The sequence below is a fragment of the Kogia breviceps genome, chromosome 4 (assembly GCF_026419965.1).
Source record: "Kogia breviceps isolate mKogBre1 chromosome 4, mKogBre1 haplotype 1, whole genome shotgun sequence".
NCBI classification, from domain to species: Eukaryota; Metazoa; Chordata; class Mammalia; order Artiodactyla; family Physeteridae; genus Kogia; species Kogia breviceps.
The window spans coordinates 89,617,835-89,645,058 of record NC_081313.1 but is presented as its reverse complement, the minus strand read 5'-3'; the positions used below and the strand labels follow the sequence as shown (position 1 = coordinate 89,645,058).

At 37.9% G+C, this 27,224-nt stretch overlaps 1 protein-coding gene across 2 annotated transcripts in view; it reads right to left on the bottom strand.

Annotated features, from left to right (window-relative positions):
- Positions 1-270: 270 nt before the first annotated feature.
- The window catches only part of MAN2A1 (mannosidase alpha class 2A member 1), a 160,347-nt gene continuing 133,393 nt past the window's right edge, over positions 271-27,224 (bottom strand). For both annotated transcript variants that reach the window (XM_059060613.2, XM_067031427.1), the window contains exons 17-22: positions 25,731-25,864; positions 22,798-22,939; positions 20,239-20,372; positions 13,053-13,247; positions 2,888-2,998; positions 271-1,256 (exon numbers count right to left, since the gene is read on the bottom strand). In XM_059060613.2, the coding sequence (XP_058916596.1) occupies positions 1,104-1,256; positions 2,888-2,998; positions 13,053-13,247; positions 20,239-20,372; positions 22,798-22,939; positions 25,731-25,864 (869 nt within the window). In that variant the 3' untranslated portion in view covers positions 271-1,103. The remainder of the gene's footprint in view (positions 1,257-2,887; positions 2,999-13,052; positions 13,248-20,238; positions 20,373-22,797; positions 22,940-25,730; positions 25,865-27,224) is intronic.

Below are 27,224 nucleotides of genomic sequence, written 5' to 3'. Positions count from 1 at the left end.
TTCACGTTGCAGTCTCCTTGGCAGCAGCATATTTTACTTAACAATATTTTTCTTCCTTCTTTTGTTTTCTGACATCTCAGTACATTCAAATAGTCAAAATGTTTAAAGTAACATCACCACAAATTTAATGAAACAGATCAGAACGTGGCCAGCATTGTCAGGCAAAAATTATACAATTTATGTGTCATAGAAAGTACCCACCCCTCCACCTCCCCCCAGCCTCTTCCCTTCCCCCAACCATAATATGGACACCAAAAGATTTAACAAGACTTATAAAAAAATAAGGCACATTTATTCTGATACGATAATTTTAAAATAGAAAACCCCTTCTCAGAACATCTGTATTCAAATGAGCTGTGTAAAAAGACACCTTGTGGTACCTAAAAGAGGTCATGGTACCTATGGAATTGCTTCTTCTATTTTAGTTACAATGGAATAAATTGCACCTATCCCACACTGTCAAGTAATGAAAATATGCCTCTTTGTCTACTACTCAATGATTCAAAATCTGATATTTCTGGAAATACTTACACAAGGTAGGAGGGGAGGGGTCAAGTGGTACAAGTGGTAGAAAAACACATAGTCAACTATGTATAAGGGTTGATGGATTGCACTTTTCCACATATTTCAACACACAAAATTTTTCTAACATGTACGAATGATTGCAACCATTTTGGCCATTAGCTATTACCCACCAGCTTTTTATTCCATTTTGGTAAAAATGGGTATTTTTGTAAGACTAACAAAGGGTCAGCAACATGAATACTTACAACAATCTCTTCACAACCCCCAACACAGATATAATTAGTTAACATTTAACCTGAGATACAATCTGTTGAGAGGTTGTCTTTAGACATTTCTTTGTTTGTTGCATCAATTCAGACTGATGATGGTAGTTCATGAAAGGAACTTAAAAAAAAAAAGTTTATAGCATGGCTTTTTTTTTTTCCCTCTCTTACTGTACTGGTTTAAAAAAAAAAAAAAATCACAGATTTCATGTCCTCACAGTAGCCAGAAGCTAAAATAATGTGCTTCTTTATTGCACGTCAAAGCAAGAAGTGGATAAAAGCCAATGCTTCCCAATCCAAATCTGAAAGCCAGGTTCACCTCAGCTGGATTCGGAATGTGCTGATTTCCATGGGACTCAAGTTGATCTCACTTATATTTCGGGCGTCTGGAGGTGAATGCATCAAGGATAATGACGAAGGTATGAGACTTACAACAGTAAACTTGTTAAAAAGTTTCTGTACCAATATCTAAAAAGTAAATGATAAAAAAATTGCACGTTTAGAACGACTTTGAAGAAAGATTAGTAGCGCATCTATATATTCAGTGGGAGAAAAAGTGAAAAGTATGTTTGAAGTTCCCTTTTAATGAAAAAGAAGGGGAAGGGAAGGGCGATTAAATCCACCTCTACATACTTGAACGTGGAGACTAACCCTGGAGGGAGACACAGGAAACTGTAACGGGAGACAATGATGGGCTCTGGATTCCTTTTCTGTTGCTTGAGAACACATCAAGTGCAGGGGCCATTTTTTCAATAAAAGAAAGGACATCTATAGGCCAAGAAGCTTTAAACACATCTATATCCTCTTTCAGTCAATACTTACCCCTAACAGTGGTGCTCCTCCAACAGCTTCCCTGTGACCAAAGAGCTGGGAGATAGGACACAGGCTGCCACAAGGAAGGCCCATCATGTCAGTGAGTCCCATTTATAGGGTGGGGAGGTTGTTTGGAAAATACTGTCCTCACTTCTGGCAGGTTACTCTAATATGTCTCTCTGGATTGTATAACCCCCTAAAAGCTCAATGCCTTAATGTTTGAGTACAAATGTTCACAAGCAAGTATTCTCAGATCATCACTAATAAGGGAGAGTGCAAATGTAATGAAACAAAGATATCAGTGCTTTCTTATCACCAACCACATACAGGGCGAGGCAACAGAAATGCAGAAGCTTATCTATCTAAGCAGATTTAGGCCCCCCTACTATATTTTCTTTTCTTTTTGGATCCTATGCACATACTAATTTTGTAGGGCTGGAACTGAATCACGTGAGTCCGGTCTACACTATGTCTATTAGGTTTTGGAGAAGAGCTGGGTCCCCTGAGCTGACTTGGTGGAGGAGACCCACCAGTGTGCTAGAATCAGCCCAAGCATCTTCTTGTAGTTACAGCTAGCTCAGAGCCACAGGCATAAGACTGGAGGTTCATTTGCTTCCAAGGAGAGTTCTCTGATGAGAACTGTCAGCAAGGCCGACTTGAAGAGAAGTCAGAAATGCGCAGCCACCAAGCAGTGGTCAGCCTGAGGATTTGGTCTGCAGAGTGTGGACTCATATGCAAATCTTGCTTAATCAGAAGATCTAACCCTGCATCTTTCCCCTGGGGAAACAACTGACTGGAGCTAAGTACAGCTGCCCTGGGGTCTTTGGTTGAATTATCACGCTGGCAACAGTCTCACTGCTCCCTCTCTTCCCATACTGCAGGCCAGCACCCCATTTTAGTTATTGTAAAACTTGCCTTGGCCCCTGTAGGACTTGGGTTTGCCATCGCTGAACTGGACCATACATGAGCATGTCCGAGAGAGGTGGAAATGGGGAGATGGGCAGGAAGAAGGTGCTATGCAAATTGGAAATGGAAGGCCTAAGAATCGATGAGGGCACTGTCTTCAAACGTGTACATGTTTGCCTAAGCATTTTGAGGGTGACAAGGAGAAGAGACAGAACGTTGAGAAAGGGCTTTCTTAAGATGGGGAAACTTGAACTAATTTGCAGTTGAGGGGAATGAGTCAGCGAAGAGGCAATGAAACATCTCATTGTCAAGATTATCTGCAGAAAGTAAGGATTTCAAAGCATACTAACTCAACAAGCAAAAATAAGCTTTCAGCTCACCTTTCCCTGGGTAGTGGAACAAAGCAGCCCCGTGTCTCTGCTAGAGAAGCAGCAATCAAACCCCTTCCTGTGGAGGATCAAGGCTGCCTCGCTGGAATGCTTGCCATCCACCTGCAAATGAGCAGAGCGCCAACACATCACGGTGACATGAAGGCAAATACTGACACTACTGCATACCCTTGATGTCAGTGTCCCCAAACCACAAATGCTCATTTTATTGAAAAGTGAACTCAGGCAAATCCATTTCCATTCAGGTTCCATGCTCACTGTGCCCCCCACCGACCCCTCGCTACACTCCCTCCCATAAGGAATCAGGTGATATTATGTTCTAAGAGTCCCTGTGAAGTCACTCAAGCCTTGGTTTCCTCCATAGTTCCTGAGGACGTGGGTTATCTTTCGTCCACATATTATATACCATTTTATCAAAGTTTCTTCAAATAAAGCATTTTATTTTATTTTTAATAAATCCATCAACTGAATAAAGTATACCTGACTTTGGTCCTTATCTTGTCATTGAATCATATATCATCCATCTTAAAACTGAAACATGCTTCTTCGTTGAATACTAATTTTTGCTAATTGCATTAACATTTTTAATCTTTAATGTATTGGTTCATTACTTTTATATAAGAGGCATTTAAATTGAATTAGTTATGCTTATCACTTGCTAAGCCAACCACATTTATTAGATTGATATATCATTTAAATTCACATTACAGAAGCTATTCTTCTTGTGCAGGCAAAAAGGAAAATACTAAACATGACAAGTCAGCTACAGGGATCAGTATACAGTTTCTTGCAATAAAATTTCTTGTACCCATTTAAGTAACAATGTCACAAATGCTTCAAGTCCTTGAATATTTAAAATTACAACTATTTAATACATTTTATGTTTTCTAAACTGGGAAAATGTTTATGATAAATAAACTGAATTAAAAATCCTTGGAAAAGTTAAGAAATGCTTATTTATTCCAAGGAGAGTCATGTGCTGCTTGGCACTGACACTGTGACGAAATTGGTCCCTTTTTCTTTTTTGTGGACACAGATATGAATATGCCCATGTTCTTGATCATCCTTACTAGGGCATAAAATTTTTAATGTGCTACAGAGACATCTTTTCTGAATAGCTGCCAGCATTCCCATCACTGATTTGATTTTAATGTGACTGAACAACTTAAAGCTGTCCTCACCTCAGATTCTTGGCTGGAATAACCTGTTTTATGACATTTTACACTGGTATTTTGCAGTGGTACTGCTGAAATTTTGTTTGAAGGGAGAGAAAAAAGTCATTTAAGGGATTCTGTGAGTCATCACAGGACCACATGATACACACAGTAGGTTGAAATCATATGATAGAGATTTCTAATGAAATTTCAAACAATTTCACAGTCCCAAAATGGCACTAAAAGAGCACATAAGAAAACCCTTTATTTATTATATACAGAAGGATAATAGTTGTGCCAATTGTGAAACCTTGGAATAGTCAGTCCTTTATTCTTCCTAAATGTCAGTTTCCTTGTCTGTAAAATGGAGCTAATGCATGTCTACCTCCTTCATGGAGTTATGGTACGGGTTAACCCATTGAAAATACTATTTAAGGTAGCCCAGCTTATAGGACAGAATGTGCTAGCTAAGGAGCTGTAGAAATGAATGGTTCAGAATCTGGGCTGGGAGTCAGACAGCCTAAGATCTGTATCTTAGTTTTGCAATTTACTAGCTGCTGATTTCAGCAAAACAGTTTTTCCTTTACCATAAAAAAAAAAGAGAGAGAGAGAGATGAAATGAAATGAAATAGCGTAACAAGGACTTAGCCTAGGGTTTGGAGCAGAGGAAGCCCTCAGTATATTGTTATTGTTTCTATCAACATCATCCATCAAATAAATAGTGATTATTTTCATAACAGTTACAAATTAAACAAGATTCTCATTTAACTTCTCATTCACAAATTTCTTTTATTGACATCATAACTGTGTACCTAAGGAATCAGAGAAGCTCCAAATTATATGTCCACAATTATACATCAAAATCATAAAGGAACCCTGATTCAAATTCACAAATTAGATGCCCTCTTAGACTCCCAAAGCACTTATCACTATTAACCTAAAGCATCTGGCCGTCTTAACTCACTAGACTATCCTTAAAAAAACACTGATAAGCAGGCATTGCTAAAATTCCTGCAACACATTTGTTCTTGAATAATGAACATGTAAGGCCTTTAGCAGACTGAAGGTGACAAAAAATTGGGAAGGGAAACACTTTTGGAATTCTGCCACTGAATTCAATAAGAGATTGAAACAAACAATACAAAAGTAGAGATTAAAGTCATAAAAATTAATTTTCACCAATGGGAAAAAGTTTTACTTTCTCTAAAAACCAAAACTGTATCACTATTCATAAGGGCTAAAACACCAAATGAAATGGCATTCATCTTGTGTAAGTTTTAAAAATCAAGTATTCATGAAAGTATCAGTTTTCAAGCAAAAATACCTGAGGCAAAGCAGCAGTTTTTAAGTTTCAAAGTCTGCCTAAACATTTTATTTCCAAGAAAACTGTTTTTCAAAGTAGGGAAACTGAATTTAACTTGAATATGTGTACAGGAAAACAGATACCTTCAAGTAGTCACACTATATACTCTAGGAGAGTAAACAAATTTTGAAAGACCTGTTTTTATATTCATTAACACATTAGTAGCATTCAGACCTCAGAAAAGAAGGGGAGGGTGTGGGGAAGAAAACTTACAAATTTTGAATTTGCACCAAGCACTGTGCTAGGTGAGCTTCAAATGAAGTGTCTTTGTAAAACAGTTCAAATCACCATTGAGACTGAATCCCTGCTTGGATGTTCCCAAGTTGCACCAGGAAAATCCACTGTAGAACTTATTTCAGGGGATAAACCAACATCTAGCTCCCAGACTAAGGGGGGCCTATGAAATGTCTCCAGCAACTGGGGGTACTGGTGGGGAAGGTGATTTGGCTTACCAAATGAAGCTATCAGGCTCAGAGAAAGCTAGACTGGAGGCAAGGTTTGGTTCCACCACGAACCAGTTAAGTGACTGAGTCTATCCTCTGAAAATTCAGGTAACTAGGTTAGACTCATGACGAACTCCTTTGAGGATCCATCACAGGGAGGATAATAACAGTAACTGCAGCTAACACTTATTGAGCACCTGCTGTGTGCCAGTCGTGTACAGAATGCTTTTCATGGATTAACTCATTTCATCTTGCAACAACCTTTGAAGTAGTTGAGGTGATATACAAGGTGTATTGCTCTCTTTAAAGGTACAGGAACACCCCTATCACAAAACATTCCCTCTCATACTCAAAGTGCAATTATCACTAATGACTCTACAACAGCCCTTCATGACCTTTCCCCATCAATGGCTGGTGAAACCTTCTACAGGTGTCACATCATTACTGAGTAGACAAGAAGAAAACAGGCAGTGTGTTCCCTAACATTTTTAGCACTAGTGCTCCCCTCGTCTTCCCAGGCAGTATAAGGTTCTGAGTAGGGAGCTCTGGAGTCAGGCTCGCTGTGGTGTGGATCCCAGCACCGTCGCTTACTGGCTGTGTGACCTGGAAAGTTACCCCATCCCTAGGTCAGTCAGTTTTCTTTTCCACACGATGGGGCCCAAATAGTGCCTACTTCCACAGTGTTGTCGTGAGAGCTAAACAAGGCTCATGTAAAGCACTCAGGGTAATGCCGGGCATGGAGACACTTCTAGGTACATTGTTTTGGAAAATCTGAGGAATCAGTAATAAACTATATAAGGAATACACATCACAGTGACATCAAGATTTACTTTGGCAATACACTTCAATCTTCTCCAATTTATTAAAAAAAACAGTGCCAAGATTTTCACTTCATTATTGGTAACAATCACAACTGCTTATGACTGAATGATCGCAGTTGAGAACCTTTATTTGTCAAGCACTTAGTGCTTACTACGTGCCAGATGCTGCTCTAAATGCTTTACAAACATCAACTCATTTAATCCTCTCAGAACATCTCTAAGGTGGGTACTATTACCATTGCGCCTTGTTACTCGTGAGGAAACTGGGACTCAGAGAATTAAGAGATTTGCTCTAAGACACCCAGCCAGCAAGTACAAGGAATGCACTCAAACCTAGGTGGTCTGACTCCCAAGTCTGTACTTTCATAACTACATTCTCCTGCCTTTGCTCTAGCTGTGGATCGGTGCTCAGAGATACTTAGCTTGAGGATTGCTTTTGACTTAATATAATGAAAGGCTATCAACTAAAGGAGATCACCCCTCTGATTCGAGGCTGGAGAAAGGGAGTATTCATTAATGGTTCCAATAGAGCTAAAACAATGATTTACCAAAACATATTCAGGAAGAAAGGTTTCGAAACTATCATTTCTATCCATCTACAACCCTCCCACCTATCCACTCATCCCATTTTGAGACAGGATTTAAAGTCATTCTGAAAATTACACACACATATGACAGTCTCTTCTAAGAAAAGGAAGAGCCAAATGTTCCTCTCCTGAGGTGGATGAGAACTCTGCAAAATGTGAGAGCTGAGCTACTCGCATCTCACACCAAAAGAAGCTGGATTTGGGGATTCCCTGGTGGCGCAGTGGTTGAGAGTCTGCCTGCTGATGCAGGGGACACGGGTTCGTGCCCCAGTCCTGGAAGATCCCACATGCCGCAGAGTGGCTGGGCCCGTGAGCCACAGCCACTGAGCCTGCGCTCTGCAGTGGGAGAGGCCACAGCAGTGAGAGGCCCGTGTACCGCAAGAAAAAAAAAAAAGAAGCTGGATTTGCTCCTTAGAAAAGTGAGGGTCACAAATCTGTAACGCCTGGAAACTGTGGTAAACAGCATATGTACACACGTTGTTTTCTGAGGAAGAGAGGGGTCATAACTTTGACCAGATTCTCCAAGAAGAATGTGACCCCACCCTTCTCAGAGGATGTGTAAGTTGTACACAGATAAAGGCAAAGCTAAACACCTGGTGGGAAAATTACTCCAACTTGCCCAGATTCTTTGAAAATGCCAAACAACACTCATATTTCAGTTCATTCTGGCAGCTGGGAAGGTTAGAAAATCTCACACTGTGTTATAAGTCCTGAGACGGGAAATAACCAGTAGAAATTCATTTTCCAGGGCACTCGTTAAAAATGTCAATAACAGTTATCCTGTTTTAATCAACAAGATAGCATGACAGAAAGAAAGGGGAAGGTGAATAGTTGTTCTCAGATATGTACACAACAAAGGACATTTTTTCCCACAATTTTCACCTTTCCAGGAGCTAGGGAGATCAATAAAGCACCAATCAATTCTTATAAGAAGGGCAAAATAAAGTAAAACCTTAAACTGTCTCTTACAAGAAAAGGAGGGGGTGTTATAAACTAGTTGAGAGAGAAAATCTTATTCAGTAAGTGGTGCTGATGTTGAAACGACTGGTTAACTATTTGTAAGAAACAGTTAAGCACAAATCAAAATAAATTCCATACAGAGTGAAGAGTTAAATGTAATACATAGCTATAGATAGAGAGTATAGATATAAAGATATATATCTAAAAATAAATTAAATAAAAATATATCTAAACATAAAAGCAGTGGAAACAATCTGCAAAAAAAGTTGAAACAGATATCATTGTTCAAAATATCAAGGTAGAATGGCTCCATGAAGCCTAGCTGAACAGCTTAATCAAGTTCCTCCTCATCTCTGGAATGTCAGCATTCCAGGCTGAACCTTTCACTGTAGCCTGACCCATGATCCATCCTCCCATGAGATTCTCCCAGCATCTGCTCTACCAAGGCTCTCTTCTCCCTAAATCATTACCCTTTCCCGATGACACGGTTTTCCCGTTTAGTGCACTTGAGTGGTACTCTTATTCCCCAGTTTTCAAATCTTTATAGAATCTTCTTTTTGTATCGCAAACTGTTGATAGTGCAAGAAAAGACGGTGACAAAGAGAAGAGAGTGGAGGCCAGGCACATAGGATGAGAAGGCTAACATTTAAATTCCTAGACAGGGGTCTTCCCTGGTGGTGCAGTGGTTGAGAATCTGCCTGCTAATGCAGGGGAGCCCTGGTCTGGGAGGATCCCACATGCCACGGAGCAACTAGGTCCGTGAGCCACAACTACTGAGTCTGCGTGTCTGGAGCCTGTGCTCTGCAACAAGAGAGGCCGCGATAGTGAGAGGCCTGCGCACCGCGATGAAGAGTGGCCCCCACTTGCCACAACTAGAGAAAGCCCTCGCACAGAAACGAAGACCCAACACAGCAAAAATAATTAAATTAATTAATAAACTCCTACCCCCAACATCTAAAAAATAAAAAAATAAAATTCCTAGACAGGGGCTGGAGCATGCTGGGCCATACAGCTATGAGGCAGGGTTTTAAGAGATGTTTGTTTCCCTCTTCATCTGACTACAAATATATGACATATAATTAACTTTTTTCCAAAAAAATTTATAAACTAGAAAAGCAAGAGATGCCTATGTAAAAATAAACTCATCTACCAATATAAAACAATTTCTGAAAAATTGGACTTTTTTTTTTTCCCGAGAAACTGGACTTTGAGAACAGATTTAGTAAGTTTTAAAAGGTCAAATACCACCCTCTGAGGCTATGTTCAGCACCCAGGTTCAGAAGACTTGGATGTGGCTCCAGATTCTGACATGTACTGCTGGGTAGTTTAATTTTAATCATTTAATTTCTCTAACCCATACTTTCCTAACTTAGCCAATGGTGATAACTCAGCAATTTCTAGAATCATGAGGAGAGTTATTAAAAATTACTAATTCCTAAGCTCTCCACACCAGACCTACAGAATCACAATCTCAGAGATGAGGGAATTTGTAAGTCTCTTCTTGTAAAAATCTCTTCAGTATGATCTGGACACAGTGACTTGGAGAATGATAGCTCGAAATGCTGAATCAGCTCGGTCGTTAGCAAACCTCCAGCCCCCACCTTGCTTCTCTCACTATTGCTTGAGTCCATAACCCCTTTTTCCACAAGGAGTGAAGGAGACTGAGGCTTAGAACTGAGGAACCTTCAGACAGCAGCCTGGGCATGGGCAAGCAGAGGTGTCCTTTGTTACGCAGCTGATGGGGGAGGTCAGAAGGGAAGACAGATGTTCCCTTATCATGTCAAGGGGGTCCTCAGACACTTTTCTCTTGGAAATACTGTGAGGTGATGGTTAGGAAAATGCTTGCTTAGATATAGGCCAATGTAGACCTCTAGTCTTGCTTGGAAGCAGCCAACATCTCTGTTTACACAATTTCAATGGGAAAAATGCACTGCAGTCTCTAAATGAACAACTTATTATTGTATGCTGGAAGCTGCCAGCACACAAAAAAACAAGAACACAATCCAAAATGATTAGCTCTGGCTTCTGGATTGAGTTATTTTTGTCTTTCTTTTAGTATAATCATGGAATTATACACTTGACACCTTTTAAGTATCAAGCTTTCTTTGAATGAATACCTACATTAGCTTCCTTCAATGATTACTTTCCTGTTATCAGAGGTTAGGGGACAGAGAGCAATTCTTTAAAGTGTCCCTTCAGATTACTGCTACGTTTTTTCTTTTCCCCCTGCAATTTTATTATTTATTTATTTATTTTTTACATCTTTACTGGAGTATAATTGTACTGGTAAGTTTTTGAACAACTGTTAGAAATACGTGCTAAGAGTCAAAGACTAACATAGAACTGACAGCAATTTATGATAATGCAAAAAAGCCCCAAATATTCAGTTCTGATCACGTGTGAGGCATTAACCTATGACTATGGTTAGGCATTTCAGTCTTTATTCTTCCTGGTCAAATTGTTACATTGCTTTTATTCCCTCTGCTAAAACTCCAGTTTGCACCTGCGTTGGCACGTACTGTAAGCATCATCAGGATAACAATGTATGTCTACAAAGCACTTCTGTTTTCAAAGGGCTCTCACAGCACTATTTCATCTGTTTCTCATACTAGACCTGAAACAGGCATATCTGATATCAGGCCCATTTTATAAATGGTAGCTGAGTCAGCAGTCACACAGCCAGCAGGGAGTGAAGGTGGTTCACCTTCCAAAGGTGAGAAGGCCAATGGGAAGCCAGGTGGCTACAGCCAGCAAGGCCAGTCTGCAGAGGGACTGAATGCCCAGGGGTCTAGATCAACTTTGTAGGCAATGGGATTTTTAATCCTGAAAGTGATTAGATTTGTATCACAGGAAGCTAGCCAACAGCAGGAAGAATGAGAGGAACAGGTAATCATAAAAAAGAGGTGATCTGGAAAACAAGCAAAAACCTTGGAGGGTAAAACCCTACACTCACCGATTCTAGAGTCAGCTGGTGCTGCTTCCAGAAAATAATCACGGGAAAGAGTCATCTAAAAGTGAGGCTAAAAATTCTCCATGGCCGCCACTGACCCCAGAAACCCCTGGATCCCCCAGCTGGCTAATGTCCATCCATACCCTGAGGTGGCAGCCTGAGGCTCAGAGTCTGGTGTCTCCACCCTATCCTTTCATTCTCTTTAGCCCATGAATGAATGACAGGTTACCTCAGGGAGGCTGTCCATCTCTAGTGCGTTCTTTCCCTGAGTCAAAAGGTAGACCCACAAAAGACCATAGCAGAATCCGAGAAAGAACACTCACAAGATCCACTTGTCCAACAAACTGTTACCAAGCCCCTACTAGGTGCAGGCTCTGTTCTCGGCAGGGGGATACAGCAAGGAATCAAACAACAGCCCAGTTTTCATGGCTCTTCCATTCTGACCAGCATCTCCTGCCTTCAGGCCTTCCACTTGCTCCTAACTCTCCCCGACCACTCTACCCTGAGAAATCTGTGTGAGTTTCTTATTCCCTGACCTCCTTCGGATTTTTACTCCATTATCACCTTTTCTGCAAGGCCTTCTCCAACCACGCTATTCAAATCACCTTCTAAAACTGCCCTTCCCTCCTTCTTCCCCTTCATTATAACACTTATCATCATCTAACATACGTTTCTCTTATTTTTTCATCTTTAATTATTTTTCTCCTCTCACTAGAATCTAAGCTTCAGAAATGCAGGGGCTCTTGTCTGTTTAGTCCATGACTATACCCCAGTGCCTTTAGCAATAACTGGCATGTAGCAGGCATGAAATAAATCCTGAAGTTCACTCACGTGATCAAACAAGCCCTTTTGACACAGATACACACACATAGGCCTCTAACATTCACTTGTATTCATTATTATACATGTATACATGTATAATACACATGTATTTTCCTACATAGTCAGGCCTAAGTTCTGTATCTTGGACATATAGTTTTAAAGCCCTAAATGTCCAAATTTGTAGGCATCAATCCTTCCTTTGTTTGGTTCTCTTCAGTTCTTTTTCTCGAGCTAAACATTTTTTTCCTCTTACACTCTCTTCCAACATGAACACTCTTCTTTTCGCACTCAGGCCATTTATTATAAGACATTTCCTACAGAATCCATAATCACTCACTATTTCCAGCTAAGTGGATATCAATCCACAAGATGAAACAGATTTATAAAACAAAAATGATGTCAAACCTCTCATCTTTTCTTCTTTTCAAATGCAGTCTCTGACTTTAAAAGTAGGCATATAGGTAAACTCAAGCAATCAAACTGTGTTAAAATTCCATACCTAATAAAATCTTCCCTTGTTTCTTCCTCTGAGGTGTTTTTATATCTCACCTACATAGCTGGATTCTCAATGCAAAGATTTGGGGTTTTTTAGGATTTTTTTTGTATTTTTAGGAGAAAAGATATGAATGTACAAAGCCTCTGGTACAGAAATAATTACACACTATACTTTCTGTTTCTCTAACTCCTGAGAAACACTGACTAATAATGAGAAACAAATGGAAAATGCCAGTAGGGCTGATCTTAAGGCCTGGTTCTCCCACCTACTAATTATGTGACCTCAGGCCAGCCTCAGCTTCCTTATCTGTAAAAAGAAGCTGATATTCCCTGACCTGCTCACCACACAGAACTTTTCTGAGAATAAAATAAATCAGTCTAAGGAAACACTCTAAACTACAGAGCAACAGTCAAAGGAAAGGTATAATGATGTTGCCTAAAGGTGAAGTCCTCTTAATCATTCTTTGAAGCAGAGTAAAATTTACAGTTTTATTCCTCCCAACTCCTTACACCAAGTATACTACAAAAAGTAATTTTTTATAGGTATATTTTGGGATATACCTTTGACTGTATCGTCCTCAGATTAACCAGATGAATGTCACAAGGCAAAGATGACATTAATGGAGAGAATTCACCCAGCAGCTGAAGGGTGGGTACAGGAACCTTTTCTGTCATTGGAAAGATAGGATGATTCAGGAAAGAAGAAGTTATGTGGCTAAGGAGGGAAGGATAACTGACCGACTTCTTTTCTTCTTCCTATCAAGAAAAAACAAAAATGCTTAAGAGTTATATATTTGCAGTTCTTACAGTATTAATTGAATTATCAGACAGGGCTTAAACAGGAAAAAAATATACAAATATATTTATACTTTGATTTCATTTTGAAATCAAATTTGAAATCATTTATAAAATATAAGTTTTATAAATAAGTCTTAGACAATGCACAGCAGATTACCAAGTTCAGTTCTAAGAAAACAAACGGTGTCCACTTAACTCCCATGTTGGGAAATATCTCTTTTCCATTGCTTTAAAACTAAAAATCCTGACAACATTCTCCACAAACATTCTAGGACAAGGTATAACTTTTGATGAAAATTCTCTCTCAACCTACCATAAAACTCTTAAAGTAGATGGGTTGGGATGTTCATATATCTTATACATCGTCAAATGCTATCTCTTCTCCCTCAGGTTTTACCCATCACCTTCTTATGGTTTCATTTATACACTTAACTAGACTGTAAAGTTATGTATTGATCCAAAGTTATGTTTTATAAATGTTACCCACTGATAGGATTTTTAAAAAAAACTCAAAAATAAATAAGTCTTTAAAATAACACAGGTAGCATAACTAGATCATCTGTTTTCTTTAAATTTGGTAAAATCATTGTCAGTTGCTTCACTTTATTCCAAAAATAGAAACTACTATATGTGTTATAGAATAGTTATCACACATTTACATGGTACACAATTATTCACTATAATTTTAAAATACTTTAGTCTTTGCTATGGTGTATGCTTATAGACAAGTATTTCAGCATGTTCAAACATTAAGTAAATCTACCTGAACTAGGGATATACATATGGTAGATGACATACACAATTAATTAAATCAATGACTAAGTAGAACCTTAACCAATAATGCCTAAGGTGTAAAAGCAGACACAGAAAAGCACTAAGAAGAAAACATAATTTATGTAGAAAGGTCTTTTGATCACCAGCAACATTTAGAGAAAATTTAATTATATATCTTATTTTTTGAAATGACTATTTCACTGATATCTTCTGATTTTGCATTTTTTTAATAGAGGGCTCAAATAAAAGGTTTGGCTACTTATCTGTGTGAAAAGATAAGATTTACAGAAGATACAGAGCTTAAAATTCAGAATGTCAGATTAGCATTGAACAGAGGGTGTTAGCAAAGAGTGAGGAGCATCTTGCCAGCAACAAACTGTAGATATCATTACAATTCAGACTATGAAGAGAGAAAAGAAAATTTTTCAGAGGCAACAGGGGGACACAATATTAAGATACTGACAAAAAATATCAGGTATAAAAAGAGTTGTTAAAAAAATTTTATCCATTCCACATTCCTTTTTTTTAAGGAAAGATTAAATAAAGCATATAAAATAATATTCTTCAACAATATTGAAATTTAATGCAGTTTGTAGAATAGCATGAAGAGAGAGGGAACATTTTCAACAAGAAGCTTTAAATGTACTCAAAGATCAAAGGACTTCATAATTTAGGTCAGGATTACTGACAAAATCACTTTTGAGTAATAAAAGATAAAAGCTTTTTAAGGCAGGAAAACACCTGCCTTATCAGATTCTGGAGGCATTAAGTCCCCTCTAGGTCAAGAAACATTCAGAAAAAGCTTTCTGGCTTTGTCCTATGCTCTTGGAGGAATCCTTGGATGCTTCAGTGAGTAGGTAGGGTACTTCTTGATAAATTATCTATACCTTAGTAGCAGTGATGTGCATATTTACTATTCCTCCAAAACCAAATCAGTTCTGACCTTCAGTGCTTCCCCCACATTGACCATACATCAGAATCGCTTGGGGAACTTTTAGAAAACATAGATCCCTGGACCCGAACCCAAATCTACTGAATCAGAACCTCCTGGGGTGGGACCCCGGGAAGGTAAAGTTAAAAGCCCCCCAGGTGAATGTCACATAGTCAGTCCCACACCGCTCTGTTGACCTGTGCTAGGAACTGCCACCCCAGACATCCTCCCAACCTTTTAGAAGAAACAAAGCTCCCTATGGAATCAAAAGTATAAGCCTCACCCTTTAACTTGTTTGGGATTAAAAAAACCAAGATGCAGACTCGAAAACATGTTAATGAAAAGTCTTGTCAAATGACATAATGTCATGAATGTAAGCACTTTCAGCATTCAAGAACCATGCTATTTATTGTCTCCTAAGCAAGATAAAGAAGAGAAGTTTATATAAGAGTTGTGGTTCGGTGTCAGAAGAGCTCCTTGAACAAGTAACACTGCTGGACGCTGACCAAGTCAGGTGTGGCAAAGTCTCAGGGAGAGCGCCATCATTCACACACTCTTTGAACATACTTATAGCAGTAAGGGGCTAGCAAGATATTTAACTGTGGAGCTATCACTAATCTTTTAACCATAACCCTGATGATAAACCCAAAGTTTATAAAATATATTTGCTATAGGAAATTTTACATGTTCATTTAAGCTATAAATGAATTTCCCAGCCTTATAGTAACTAATACACTACTCTAAATATTATTTGGTTTCTTGTAGGTTGGAAGGTTTCAGACTGTACAGGTCTGGTTTTCTCCCTGCATCCTGTTCAACATTAAAAAGAGTTTCTAGCACATTCTGATCCAAACCACATCAAGTTGAGATCTTCTCTATTGGGTTTCAGCCCTTATTTCATAAGTCAGAACTTCTTGCCAGGCTCCTTTGTGCCCTTCATTAAGCCCAGTTGAGTTCTCTGATTCCTAAACATCGCAGGTTTCCATTTCGTCTATATCAAAACCTGCTAAATTATTAAGAAAAAGATCGTTTTTTTAGTCACCTTTGTTTATTCAGAATGACCTGACACACAGTGAGTACTTGATAAATGTTTGTTGATGATTAATTTATTAATTATTACATTAACAAACAATGCAATATAAATGAAAGAGAGAAAATTACTGTAGGGGGAAGGATGGGGTAAAAAGACAAAGAGGGAGAAGGAGAGAGAATGAATGAAAATATGTAGACCTGTAAGATTTAGAGATAAATATCATTTAGCACAGAGCTGAAGCCTAGTACTATATGGGCCAAGCTGGCCTATTAGACATGTTTTGGCAGCTCTGTATGGTATTAAAAAGTTGTTTGTTTTTCAGCCACCTCTCAAAAAAAGAAAAAAATCCAAGAGATTTCACATTAAAATCATCAACACAACAATAACAGAAACTCCCCCCAAAAGGTAACTGTTTTTTTTTAACCCAAACACTTGAAAGTGAAGTCACACTGGGTCCCCACATTCTCATGTGGAAACATCATCTAGGGCTGAGCTGTGGCTCCTAAGTGGGATGTGTCCATCTTCATGTTCACCACAGATCCTCTGGTCACCTAACGTAAGCATTTGCCCTCAAACCTGACCAACCTCCCTCACTCCATCACTTCCCTGAGCCCTGTCAGCATTTGAGTTTTTACCTGATCTCTCCAACTTCCTCTCCTTATATGTAAAGAACTGGCATCCAGAGGTAAAATGACCCAGTTGTAACACATGAACACTTCCTAGTTCAACGCCCCCTTTACTATTATACTAGTCGCCAGCAGAAAGGGGGTAGGAAGTAAGGGTCAAAGAAACAAACCCTGAAGAGTAATGCTGATAAGACAGTTCCTATTTTCCACTTCTGCTGAGCTTTGAGCACTATTCCCATGGATGACAGTCAACCTCACACAGCCACAGTGCTCCACTGGGCATTTATACCAGTGATTATTTATCATTCCAGTCTTGTTCTCACTGCCTCTCTGCAGAACGCCCAAGAACAGGATGCTTTCATTTAGTCATCCAGGATTATTCCCATGAGGCTCAAAGCTTCCCACTAAAATGTGTTCCCTTCCAGGAAGTGTCTCCCCACCTCAGTTTCTACCATTGATATTTTAGTCATAAGTCTGAGTTAAAAATAAAGACAATTTCTAGAAAATTTAAGTTACATGATGACATATTAACATTTCTTAATCAAATGTCTTTTTAATCAATTTCACTAGAAATTAAAATGTATTTTCTCTTCTCTAGTTCATTTCTTATTTAAAAGAAACTATTGATTTAAGCCCAAGAATCTATAGTTGAGCAAAAGAAAAATTTAACCAACACAGGATTATAAAAACTTTGAATCAAATTTAAATCAATTACTACCCAAAGAGTTCTGAATGAGAGTAAACAAATTATTTAACTTCTAAGTGAAAGCTTTATAGATCTGACATGAACATTTTTATTGCCATAGTTAACAGAAGTTGTGTAAATTAGTGTCTATAGAGAGAAAAATCGTCAAAGCCAGAAACATTTCAGAAGGAGCAAAAGATAGTAGCTGCCAGCACTCAGACAATGATTTTTATATAAAGTTTTAATCCTAAAACTAAGCTATCTTATCAGTAATTTATTTAAACCATGAGTCTCAAGAACTGGTATAAATCTTGACATCTAAAATGGATATTAAAATCTTTTCCTAAAAGATTCTAAATACTGGGAGAATTCTTTGCCTTAATTAGCTGTTGCCATTTCATTCAATCAACTAGTATTTTATTTATAGAATGCCTACTATAGGCAAGGAGGCCCTGTGGGGCACATGCAAATGAGGTAGACAAGTCCCTAGAATCTAGTAGGGGGAATAGAACATGCATATGGTGACAAGGCAGTAAGCAGTAATTTCGATAAATACAGTGGTGCAATGTGCTATCACAGCTCATTCATTTGTGCATTTGTGTATTCATTCACAGAACATACACTGGGTGCTTGCTCTGCTAAGAATAATCCTAGAAGCAGATAGAGACATAACCCCTACTCCCAGTGAGTTTACGGTCCAAAAGAGGAGAAAAACAATGATCACATAATCACACAAACACAAAGGAGAGATGCATGGTTCTGAGGGAGCGCAGAAGGGCATTTGACCTAGTCAAGCCGAAGCAGCTGATGAAGTAGGCTCTGATCTGAACTATTACTAAGAGTCGCTGGGCAGACAGATTGAAAGGCGTGTGCAAAGGTGCTGTGAGGGCTGGGTGCAGGGGAAGTACTTATGACTGAAAGAAAAACCAGCTGGCCCAGAGCAGAAACAGGGAAAGCCATGTAGATGAGGATGGGGCACAGGCAGGGTCCATACCACGAGGAGATCTGTGGGCTATGGTAAGGATTTGGCTTTTACACTGAGAGCAATGAGAAGACATAGTGGGGTTAAGCAGGGCACAGGGAGGACAGATTTGGTTTTGAAAAAAAAAAACACTGCTTACTGGGTTAAAAACAGATATGGCAGAAAGAAGAGACAAGAGTGGATGTGTATAGGCTACCTCCAGGAAACACATGATGCTAGTTTAGATTAGAGTTGCTGAAGTAATCAAGTTCATAGATTTGAAATATTTAGGCAATGAGAGAGCCAAGCACTGGTGATGACTCTGCTGTGAGAAAAGAGCAAGCAAAGGACAACTGTCTATCAGAGATGACTCCTAGGCATCTGGACTGGATGGAAGGTGGTGCTAGTTAAGAGAGGGAACACTGGAAAAGGGTCAGGTGTGGGAGAGAGATCACAAGAATGATACTGGATATGTCGAGCTTGAGATGCCCTTAAAAATATAGAAAGAAATGCCAGGAAGCAACCAGATAGATGGGTCTGGAGGTGAGAGGTGAAACCAAAGCTGAGGGCTTGTATTTCTGGGTTCCACTTGATGCAGAGGAAGACCGTACAAAATGAGAAAAGGAAAAGGCGTGGGGCCAAGGCTTGAGGGCTCTAATATTTAATGGCTGAATAAAGAGCTATGAGAGAGACAGAGAAAGAACTACCCCAGAGGCAGGAGGAAAATCAAGTAAGTAGAGCACCATGGAAGCCCTCGCTAGGCAGTGTTTTAGGATATGACAATGGTCCATGTCACATGCTATTGAAAGGTGAAGTAAGATGATGACTGAAAACATCCACTGGATCTAGTGACACTGGCAAGAGCGTATGATGGGGGCTCAAACCAGACTGAAATGAACTGAGTGTGAGAGGGAGGTGAGGACACAAACTCACCTCATCAGCTCTGGCTCAGTGGGGTAGAGGAGATAGTGTAGGGGAAACGGAAATGAGAGTCTGAGCGAGGGCTGTTTTTTGTTTTTGTTTTTCATGAAAGAAAACGAAGAGCATTTAAAAGCCAACTGAAAGGCTATGAGGAGCAGGGACAGGGAAGGAGGGAGGATGATTAACAAAAGGATCCTCAGGAGGGAGACTGGGGTCAGTTCCAAGGACACTGGAGGGACTGGGCTATGAGGAAAGAAAGGTAACACAAGGGAAGAAGGACAAGGTGGGAGTAGATGCTTGGTATCTAGAACAGAGAGCCCTATGAATGGCTGTTCTCTCTACAGAATGGATGGTGAGGCCACTGGCTGAAAAGAGTAGAAAAGATATGAATGGTCAGTGTGGAAAGATGAAAATCAGAATAAGTGAAAAAGGGCCATGTCCAGGGCCATCTGAGGTAGGTAGTCAGCAGTCTATGGGGGGCTCTGAGATAACTTTTCTGCCACCTGAAGGAGTATACTGTCAAGTTGGTTCATGTCCAATCAAGCTTTTGCCAGACTCTTTTACATGGAATGCTGGATTTTTGCTTTGAGTAATGAAAACTGAACAAGAAAGCACACAAGTAAATCTACTTTCAACAGATGAGTCTAAGACTAGAATGAGTAGACTAAGGTTTCAAATAAATTTTATTAATCAAACTTAATCTCCTAAGTACATGACTAAGCTCTATCCTTTAAACTCAATGCTTATTTCTTCCGAAGTAATTTCAGGAAATTTCACCCAAGCTGATTCCTTAACATTATTTTACATCTACAAAATAAGCAAAACTAAAAAATAAAATGGCTTGAATGTAAATCTTACATGAGATATATAACTGAAGTTCTGTTCTTTTGTGAATACAGGTTAAGTCTATTACAAAAATATCTCAATATTGGAAAATGCAAAAAATAAAAAAGTATAAAGTCATAATTTTGGATGGCAAAGAACAAACAACATCAGAATATGAGAACTTTTTTCCTACCATATTCATGACACTTCTTTTTTCTAGTAGTATTCGAAATAAATTAGCTGTAATCTTGTTATCATGGACACCTTGCTCAAGGCCACGATTATCATCTTGCATGAGTCTTCGATCCATGATAACTTCAATCTGACCTACCAAACAAACAAACAGGCTAGGGTTATTCATTGAGAACCTCATAATACAAGGCAGGGTCTCGATTGAAGTTTTTCCTCCAGTCAGGGAGACAGACCTATACAACCCACAGTACCATGGGCTTCCTCTCGATAATAGCTCAAAGCAACTAGTATAAACTCATAAGACAGGATTGTATTTCTCCTTTTCTTTATCAGCTTCTAGTAAAATCTAATAAGAAATTTAAAAATGGGACAGAAGTGATCAAAATTAAAGTGAAACTTACAAAAAATTAATAGAAACAGTAAATTAAATCCTCCAAAAATTTAGTGGCTGCATTTGGAATTTAAAAATGTTTATGAGGTTCATTAAAAAATGTACATCACACATGGAGTAATAAGACAAACACAGAAGGACAGAATCTAAAAAGGATTTGAAGTAAAATTTTAGGTTACTTGATATGCTGTGATTCCCTGAAGCCCTAGAATTTGAAGACACCCACCACGTACCCCCTTCTGTCTCTGATACTGTTAGTGTGTCTTTTCTCCTATAGCCCCCAAAATTGTCATATTTGGTTCCTTTATTTGCTATGCAATAATTCTACAACTCCTTTAGTTTAAGTTGTAAGCTAATGGTTAGGTTATGAAATTACAAACTAAAAAAAAACTGAAAAAAATCACCCAGAGACATATTTATATGCTTTAGATTATACTCCCCCCAAACCCACTAAAGTTATATGTGTTTAAATATATATATTCATCCATCCATCCATTCATTCATATTTGCTACTGTATTGAGCAATCATTTGGCGTAAAAGGGAACTACGTAAGGATTTTAATAACTATTATGCTTACATAGTCAAACCAACTCTGTTTAGTTTCTATCTTCTCAGTTTAGGTATCCAGTACATAAAATTAACAGTGCTGGTTAGAATTTTCATTGTTGTTTTCTCCATATTTCATAAGACAATTGTCCAGAACATGCTCTTCAGGTACTGGGGCTAACTGTCCCCATGCCTATCTAGAATTTGATCTCTTCACACGCAAATTAGTATATCAATCTCTTGGTCATTTCTAACTCTTCTCTCTGCCTCCAAATGTTAGCCCATATACTATGTGACACTTAGTAACTTCCTGGCCTGTACTCAAATTGTTTTTATGTCAATAGCTCTCTTGATCAGGGAAGTGAGATAATACTGTATGGTTCATGACTGCTTGAATCCTAAGGTCTAGTCCCCTATTTAAGTAGAGCCCAATTTTGAGAATTTAAGGCAGAGTTTAAAAATGGGTAGCTCAGGAGTCATCTCTGACACAGAGGCTTTATGTTCTGATTTTTAAAAAATTATGTCACAAGTTACAGAATTGGCAACTTCTCATAAAATTCCAGACTTCTGGGTTTTTCTTCAAAAACTGAAAAATTTGGCAACACTGGGCCCCTTTCCCCATGGCAACAAGTAGCTGACACCAAGCCGTGGCCACCCCAGTGTACAGGGGGGATGTGCTCCACAATTCACTCAAATCCCAGCACTCCCCATTGGAGCCCCAACATGAGGCCATTATTATTTTTATAACTGTATTCATGTCTTCATGACATCTCATGATTTTGTCTAATGAAGGCCACAAAGAAAAATGATAAGTAGTAAGGTTTTCTGTGTGTGTAAGTACAGAATGCATGTATATACCTAATATAAATAGTGTGTTTGTATGCATATGCCCAATATAAAATGAATATGCCAGGCATCTGTACACATTTATTATCTGCCTGGCTCTGTAACATGTTTGTCTTAGCAACTCTTAGTATGTAAGAAAAGAAGAGCAATTGACATGTATATGATAATTAAAAATATGTATTATGAGGGACAAAGCCTCCCAATAGAAAATTCTAAAAAACGTCAATCAGCGTCTACTATCTATTTTCTCTTTCTCTCCATTTCATTCTCTCTTTTGGAATCTGTAAAGTCATGTCTGTCACCTCTTTATCCCCATATCTGTATCATCTCTACTCCCTTTCTTCTTTTCAGGTGGTAGTGTCCTAGAAGGATGGGATTCAGAGAAGGACCTAAGTTTGAACTGTAAATTTCCACCTTTGCAAACTTGGTTAAGTTATCTGAACTCTATCTAAACTTAGTTTAATTTGAGTCTGAATTTCCATTCCAATCAGTCACAATAATGACAGACTTCTGCAAACAATGAGCCATCAGGAGAAGTAAATTATCTTTAAAAATAATCAGTTTCATGGACTTTTAGGTCCCTCTTTTTACATCTGAAGATTAAGGAAATTTATTATTTTACATTGGTCTCACAAAGCTCAAAATTAACTAACAGTCTGGTTCTCAAAAGAAGAAAGCTTGTGACTGGGGATGATAATTAATACATATGACCAACAGAAAGAGTATATACTGGGGAGTGCAACTTATAAGAACAAAAAAGAATCTAAACAACACACCACTTTTCAAACTCGAAACACCTAAAGACTGAGCAGAGAGCAGGGTCAAGCGATGCTCAGCATCCTGGACATATGCCATTGTAGTCATCGGATAAACATTCGCCTGAAGAGGCAATTTGCTCAGTGTCATTCTAGGTTGAATCTGTAAGACCAAACAGTTCTCGTTAAGGAAAAAAAAAAAATCAAGTGATATTTACACATGTACTTAAAAAAATTACTATCGACTACAGATGGTTTTTCTTCCAAACAGAAAAAGGTACAGCATCTTTCTTGTCCAATAGAACAGCTAACTTAGAAATGAAAACATTCTTCAAAACAATATGAAGAAAAATCATGAGCATCTTAGAAAACAATTTTTAAGTGAGAAAGGTAGAACTTGTCCAGATTTTTAAAATAAGCATTAGTACTTAAATTCAGAATAAAAATCCTTAACAAGTCTTCTAGCTCTCCAATATTTGCATAAAACAAATTATAAAGGTATTAAGGATTCATTTCTCACTTACATCTAATATACTGCTTTTGTAATGAAGGCTAAGCATAATAGCTCTCTATCCCCTTTCAAGAAATATCTCTTATGATTCTTGAATCAGTTTTAATAAATACCACACATCTCCTCACCAAATCCTCCAACATACTATGTTATAATAATCAAATGCATATTTATATTTAAAAACTATTCAAGGCTTACTCTTCTTGTTTAGTTTCAATGTAGATAGTTCCAAATTCCAATTTTTCTTGGTCTAGTATCTGAATGCATGAAATACAACTCTAATTTTATATTTTGAGAGACTGACAATGCACTAAGCTGATCTGGGTCAAGGAGACTCACTCAAACCTCAGGAGGAGATATCAAACAGAGACTCTGTTATCACAAATCTTATACCACATAAAAATGCCATCTCTTCTTTTAAACTCATGAAAGTTTGACATGAAACTCAGGAAAGGAGAAGTTCAACGTAAACATAATAGTTAACATGTACTGAGTAACCATTAATGCCAGGCACAGTATTGAGAATTTCACAGATAAGATATTTAATCTTCACAACAACCCTGCAGTAGGTCGTTCAACTTACTGGTTCTGAATAGTGTCCCCCAAAATTCATGTTCGCCCAGAACCTGTGAATGTGATTTTACTTTGAAATATGGCCTCTGCAGATAAAATCAAGTTAAAGGATTAGGGTGAGTGATAATCTAAAGAATGGTGTCCTTACAAGAAATGGGGAATTTGGACACAGAGAGAGACATTCAGAGGCACAAGACCATGTGACAGCACAGGCAGATACTGGAGTGATATGTCTACAAGGCAAGGAGTACCAAGGATTGTCTGCAAACACCGGAAGCTAGAAAATGCAAGGTTATACTTCCCTAGAGCCGATGGAGGGAGTGGGGCCCTGCCTACATCTTGATTCTGGACTCTTAATGTCCAAAACTGTGAGAGAATAAATTTTTGTTGTTTTAAGCCACCCAGTTTGTGGCGGTTTATACCACAGCCCTAGGAAATTAACAAACTGGTGGAAAAAAAACTTGTAAAATGCTAAAAAAAAAAAAAAAAAAAAAAAAAAAGGAAGGAAGGAAGGGAAGCTAGTTAGCAAGAAATCTCCAATCCTGATCTTCCTACTCCATTTAGTTGTATACTTAAAAAAAAGACATTTAAAACTGTCACAATTGGGTAGCTGTTACCCTCACTCCCCACCTGTGGGTCTAGATTTCTAGTTTGGCTCAAGTAACTACTCTTTTCAAAGCTTAAGAAATGGTCTATTCTAAAAAAGAGGAAACACTTAGGCTATAGACTTAAAAATAATATTTTCCTATTTATTAAAATGTTCAAAACCTGTAAAGAAAATTTACAATTTTATTAATTTTTACTAAGTTTTTTCATTCACGTATACACCCACACATATATATTACTGCTTCTGTAATACTTTAAGAAAAGCCTTTCTTTTGTACACAAGGAAAATGAATCACCGTAAAGCCAGGGCTTCATTTGAAAACCAAACAGCTGTAGAAGAATTAACATGTTAATTCAAAATGTATGCTGCAATTTTTATGCTCTGAAAAGGTTTAAATTTAACTTTTGCAGGAAATTGTAGAAGAGAAAATTATCACAATCCCTTCCACTCATTCCAGTTGAAAATCAAACTAACAGCATTTGTGAAATTATTTCTATTCGTAGCTAGAAATTTCTAAAATGCTAATGCCTCAAAAACATGCTCATGTTTCTAATAGTATTATTTCAAAAATATTTTGTTTTACACATACACTGAATACAGAGATTTAGGTAACAATCAAAAGAGCTCTAGTAAATTAGAGAAATGACAATCTTAAAAATTTTTATGAATCAATTTTCCCATTACTATTTCAAACTATTTCATGAAAATTTTGACTAAATACACACCTACTCACATTTCTAAACTGATGTTTTTATTTGTATATCTATGTACGTGTGTGTACATATATGTACACACACATATACATCAGTAGAGTTTTCCTGAAATTTAAAAGAGCCTAGTATTAAATCATACATTTAAAAACATATGTGGAATAAACTAAATATACATAGACCAATTCCTAATGAGGAAAAAAAAAGATATACTCCATCAGTCCCTAATTGATATTTCCTTTCTATTAGATAAATTCATATATATTTTAGCATCAAGGTATTTAACATGTGTAATGGTCACTAAATCTTCCTTTGAAAAAATAAATCCTTACAAATAGACATTTCACAAAATAGTCTTGCAAATATTTATTCTAACCTTGAAAATATGGTTGAATACAGAACCTAAAAGTGTCTGTTAAAATTCAGTTTTATTTTAGAAATAATTTGCAACCTTAAGCATATTTTTTCAAAGGATCCAAAATTAACTGGCCCATCATCACATATAAACGTTACATATTATAACCATTACTTAAACATTTTAAAGGGAAATTACCTGGTATCCATTTAGGTCAGTATAAAATCTATTTTGGTTGTTGATGCTAGAAGAGATTCTCATTGCAATCTCACGGTTATGTTCTTTTCGGATGTCCACAATATTAGAAATTTCCACAGACTGTCCTTCTATTCCTAAAGTTAAAAGAATATATACATTAATAAAAAATAATTGCCCCGCTTTTCTTAAATATACTATACAGAACTCTTTCTAACGTTACAGGTATTTTCCTGTTTCCTACTTCCTATCTTTACTATCTCTCATATGCCAAATGGTGTCACAATTCACCTTTTTAAAAATCAGACAATAGAAAACATTTATTCAGGGGCATATATAACTCAACAGAAGGATGAAGAGGCTAGAATGAGATAAATGTAGATGAAGTATAACATGCAAATGATTCCACAATGAGTTCCAGAGGGGAAAGAGGACATTAAATGAGAAAAGGTCAGCCACACTACAGGCCAATCCACCACTCATGTGCACTGCCACTCCCCAACAGAGCCATTCAAGCCTACTTCTTCACCAGGCTCTCCTCACACACTGGAAATTATGAGCAGTGAAATTTACACCCCAGTGGTTCAAGAGACAGTATATTACTGCCCATGATCTATAGCCAGGAAAAGAGACAGAAGGTCCAATGCAATGATTTATGGCTAAAACTGGTATTACCATATTAGTATTTGTGGAGTATAATCTGGAGAGCTCCCCAGAACTTAAATCAATTTAAATTGAGTTTAGCATCTCTTAGGATCCCTTGTTATGGAGTGATTCATTTTGCCCTTTACTATATAAAGCAGAGGAGAGTTTGAAGAAGTCCCAGATGTCTTGAACATTTTTATTTTTTTGGATAAGCCTAAAGTATTTACTAATTTCTATTTGTCATGCTACCCTAACTACACCTTCAGGTCCTCAGTGAACCCTTGGGTTTATTTCAGAGCTGGAGAGAGGAGTTAGGAAAAAACCCAACACTCTTAATACATATAGAGTGGATATAAAAGATACTGTAGGATCTTCTAAGAAAGAGAACGATTAGGAAAGTCGTCAAAGAAGAAAGATTGGCCATATCCTATTTCATACAGCTGAAGTTTTTTTGGGTTCCAAGAACCCTGGACGCTTAAACACCATTGTTTTTCATGACCCACCTCTCCCCCTTCTCACACACAATCTGTCACTCTGCTGAGAACCAGCGTACTCTTTAGAGAAAGAGGGCTGTGTTCAGAAAAGCAGGGAGGGGAGAAAGAGAGTGAGGAAGACTTTTTCCAGGAGCCAAGAAGAATCCCCAGAGTTTAGACAGCAAATAGAAATGAAGTTTGGATCTGTGGGATTTGTGAAAAAAATGTAAATGCAGCTGGCTCAGGCATTATAGGTTTATGTGAAAAGTACAACTGGAAATTGTACACCATAAATAATAATATGGTAACAATACTAAATGGGCTGCAGTTTCCATCAATATAATTTTCAGAATGCTCACAGAAATTCTCTTCTGGTAGA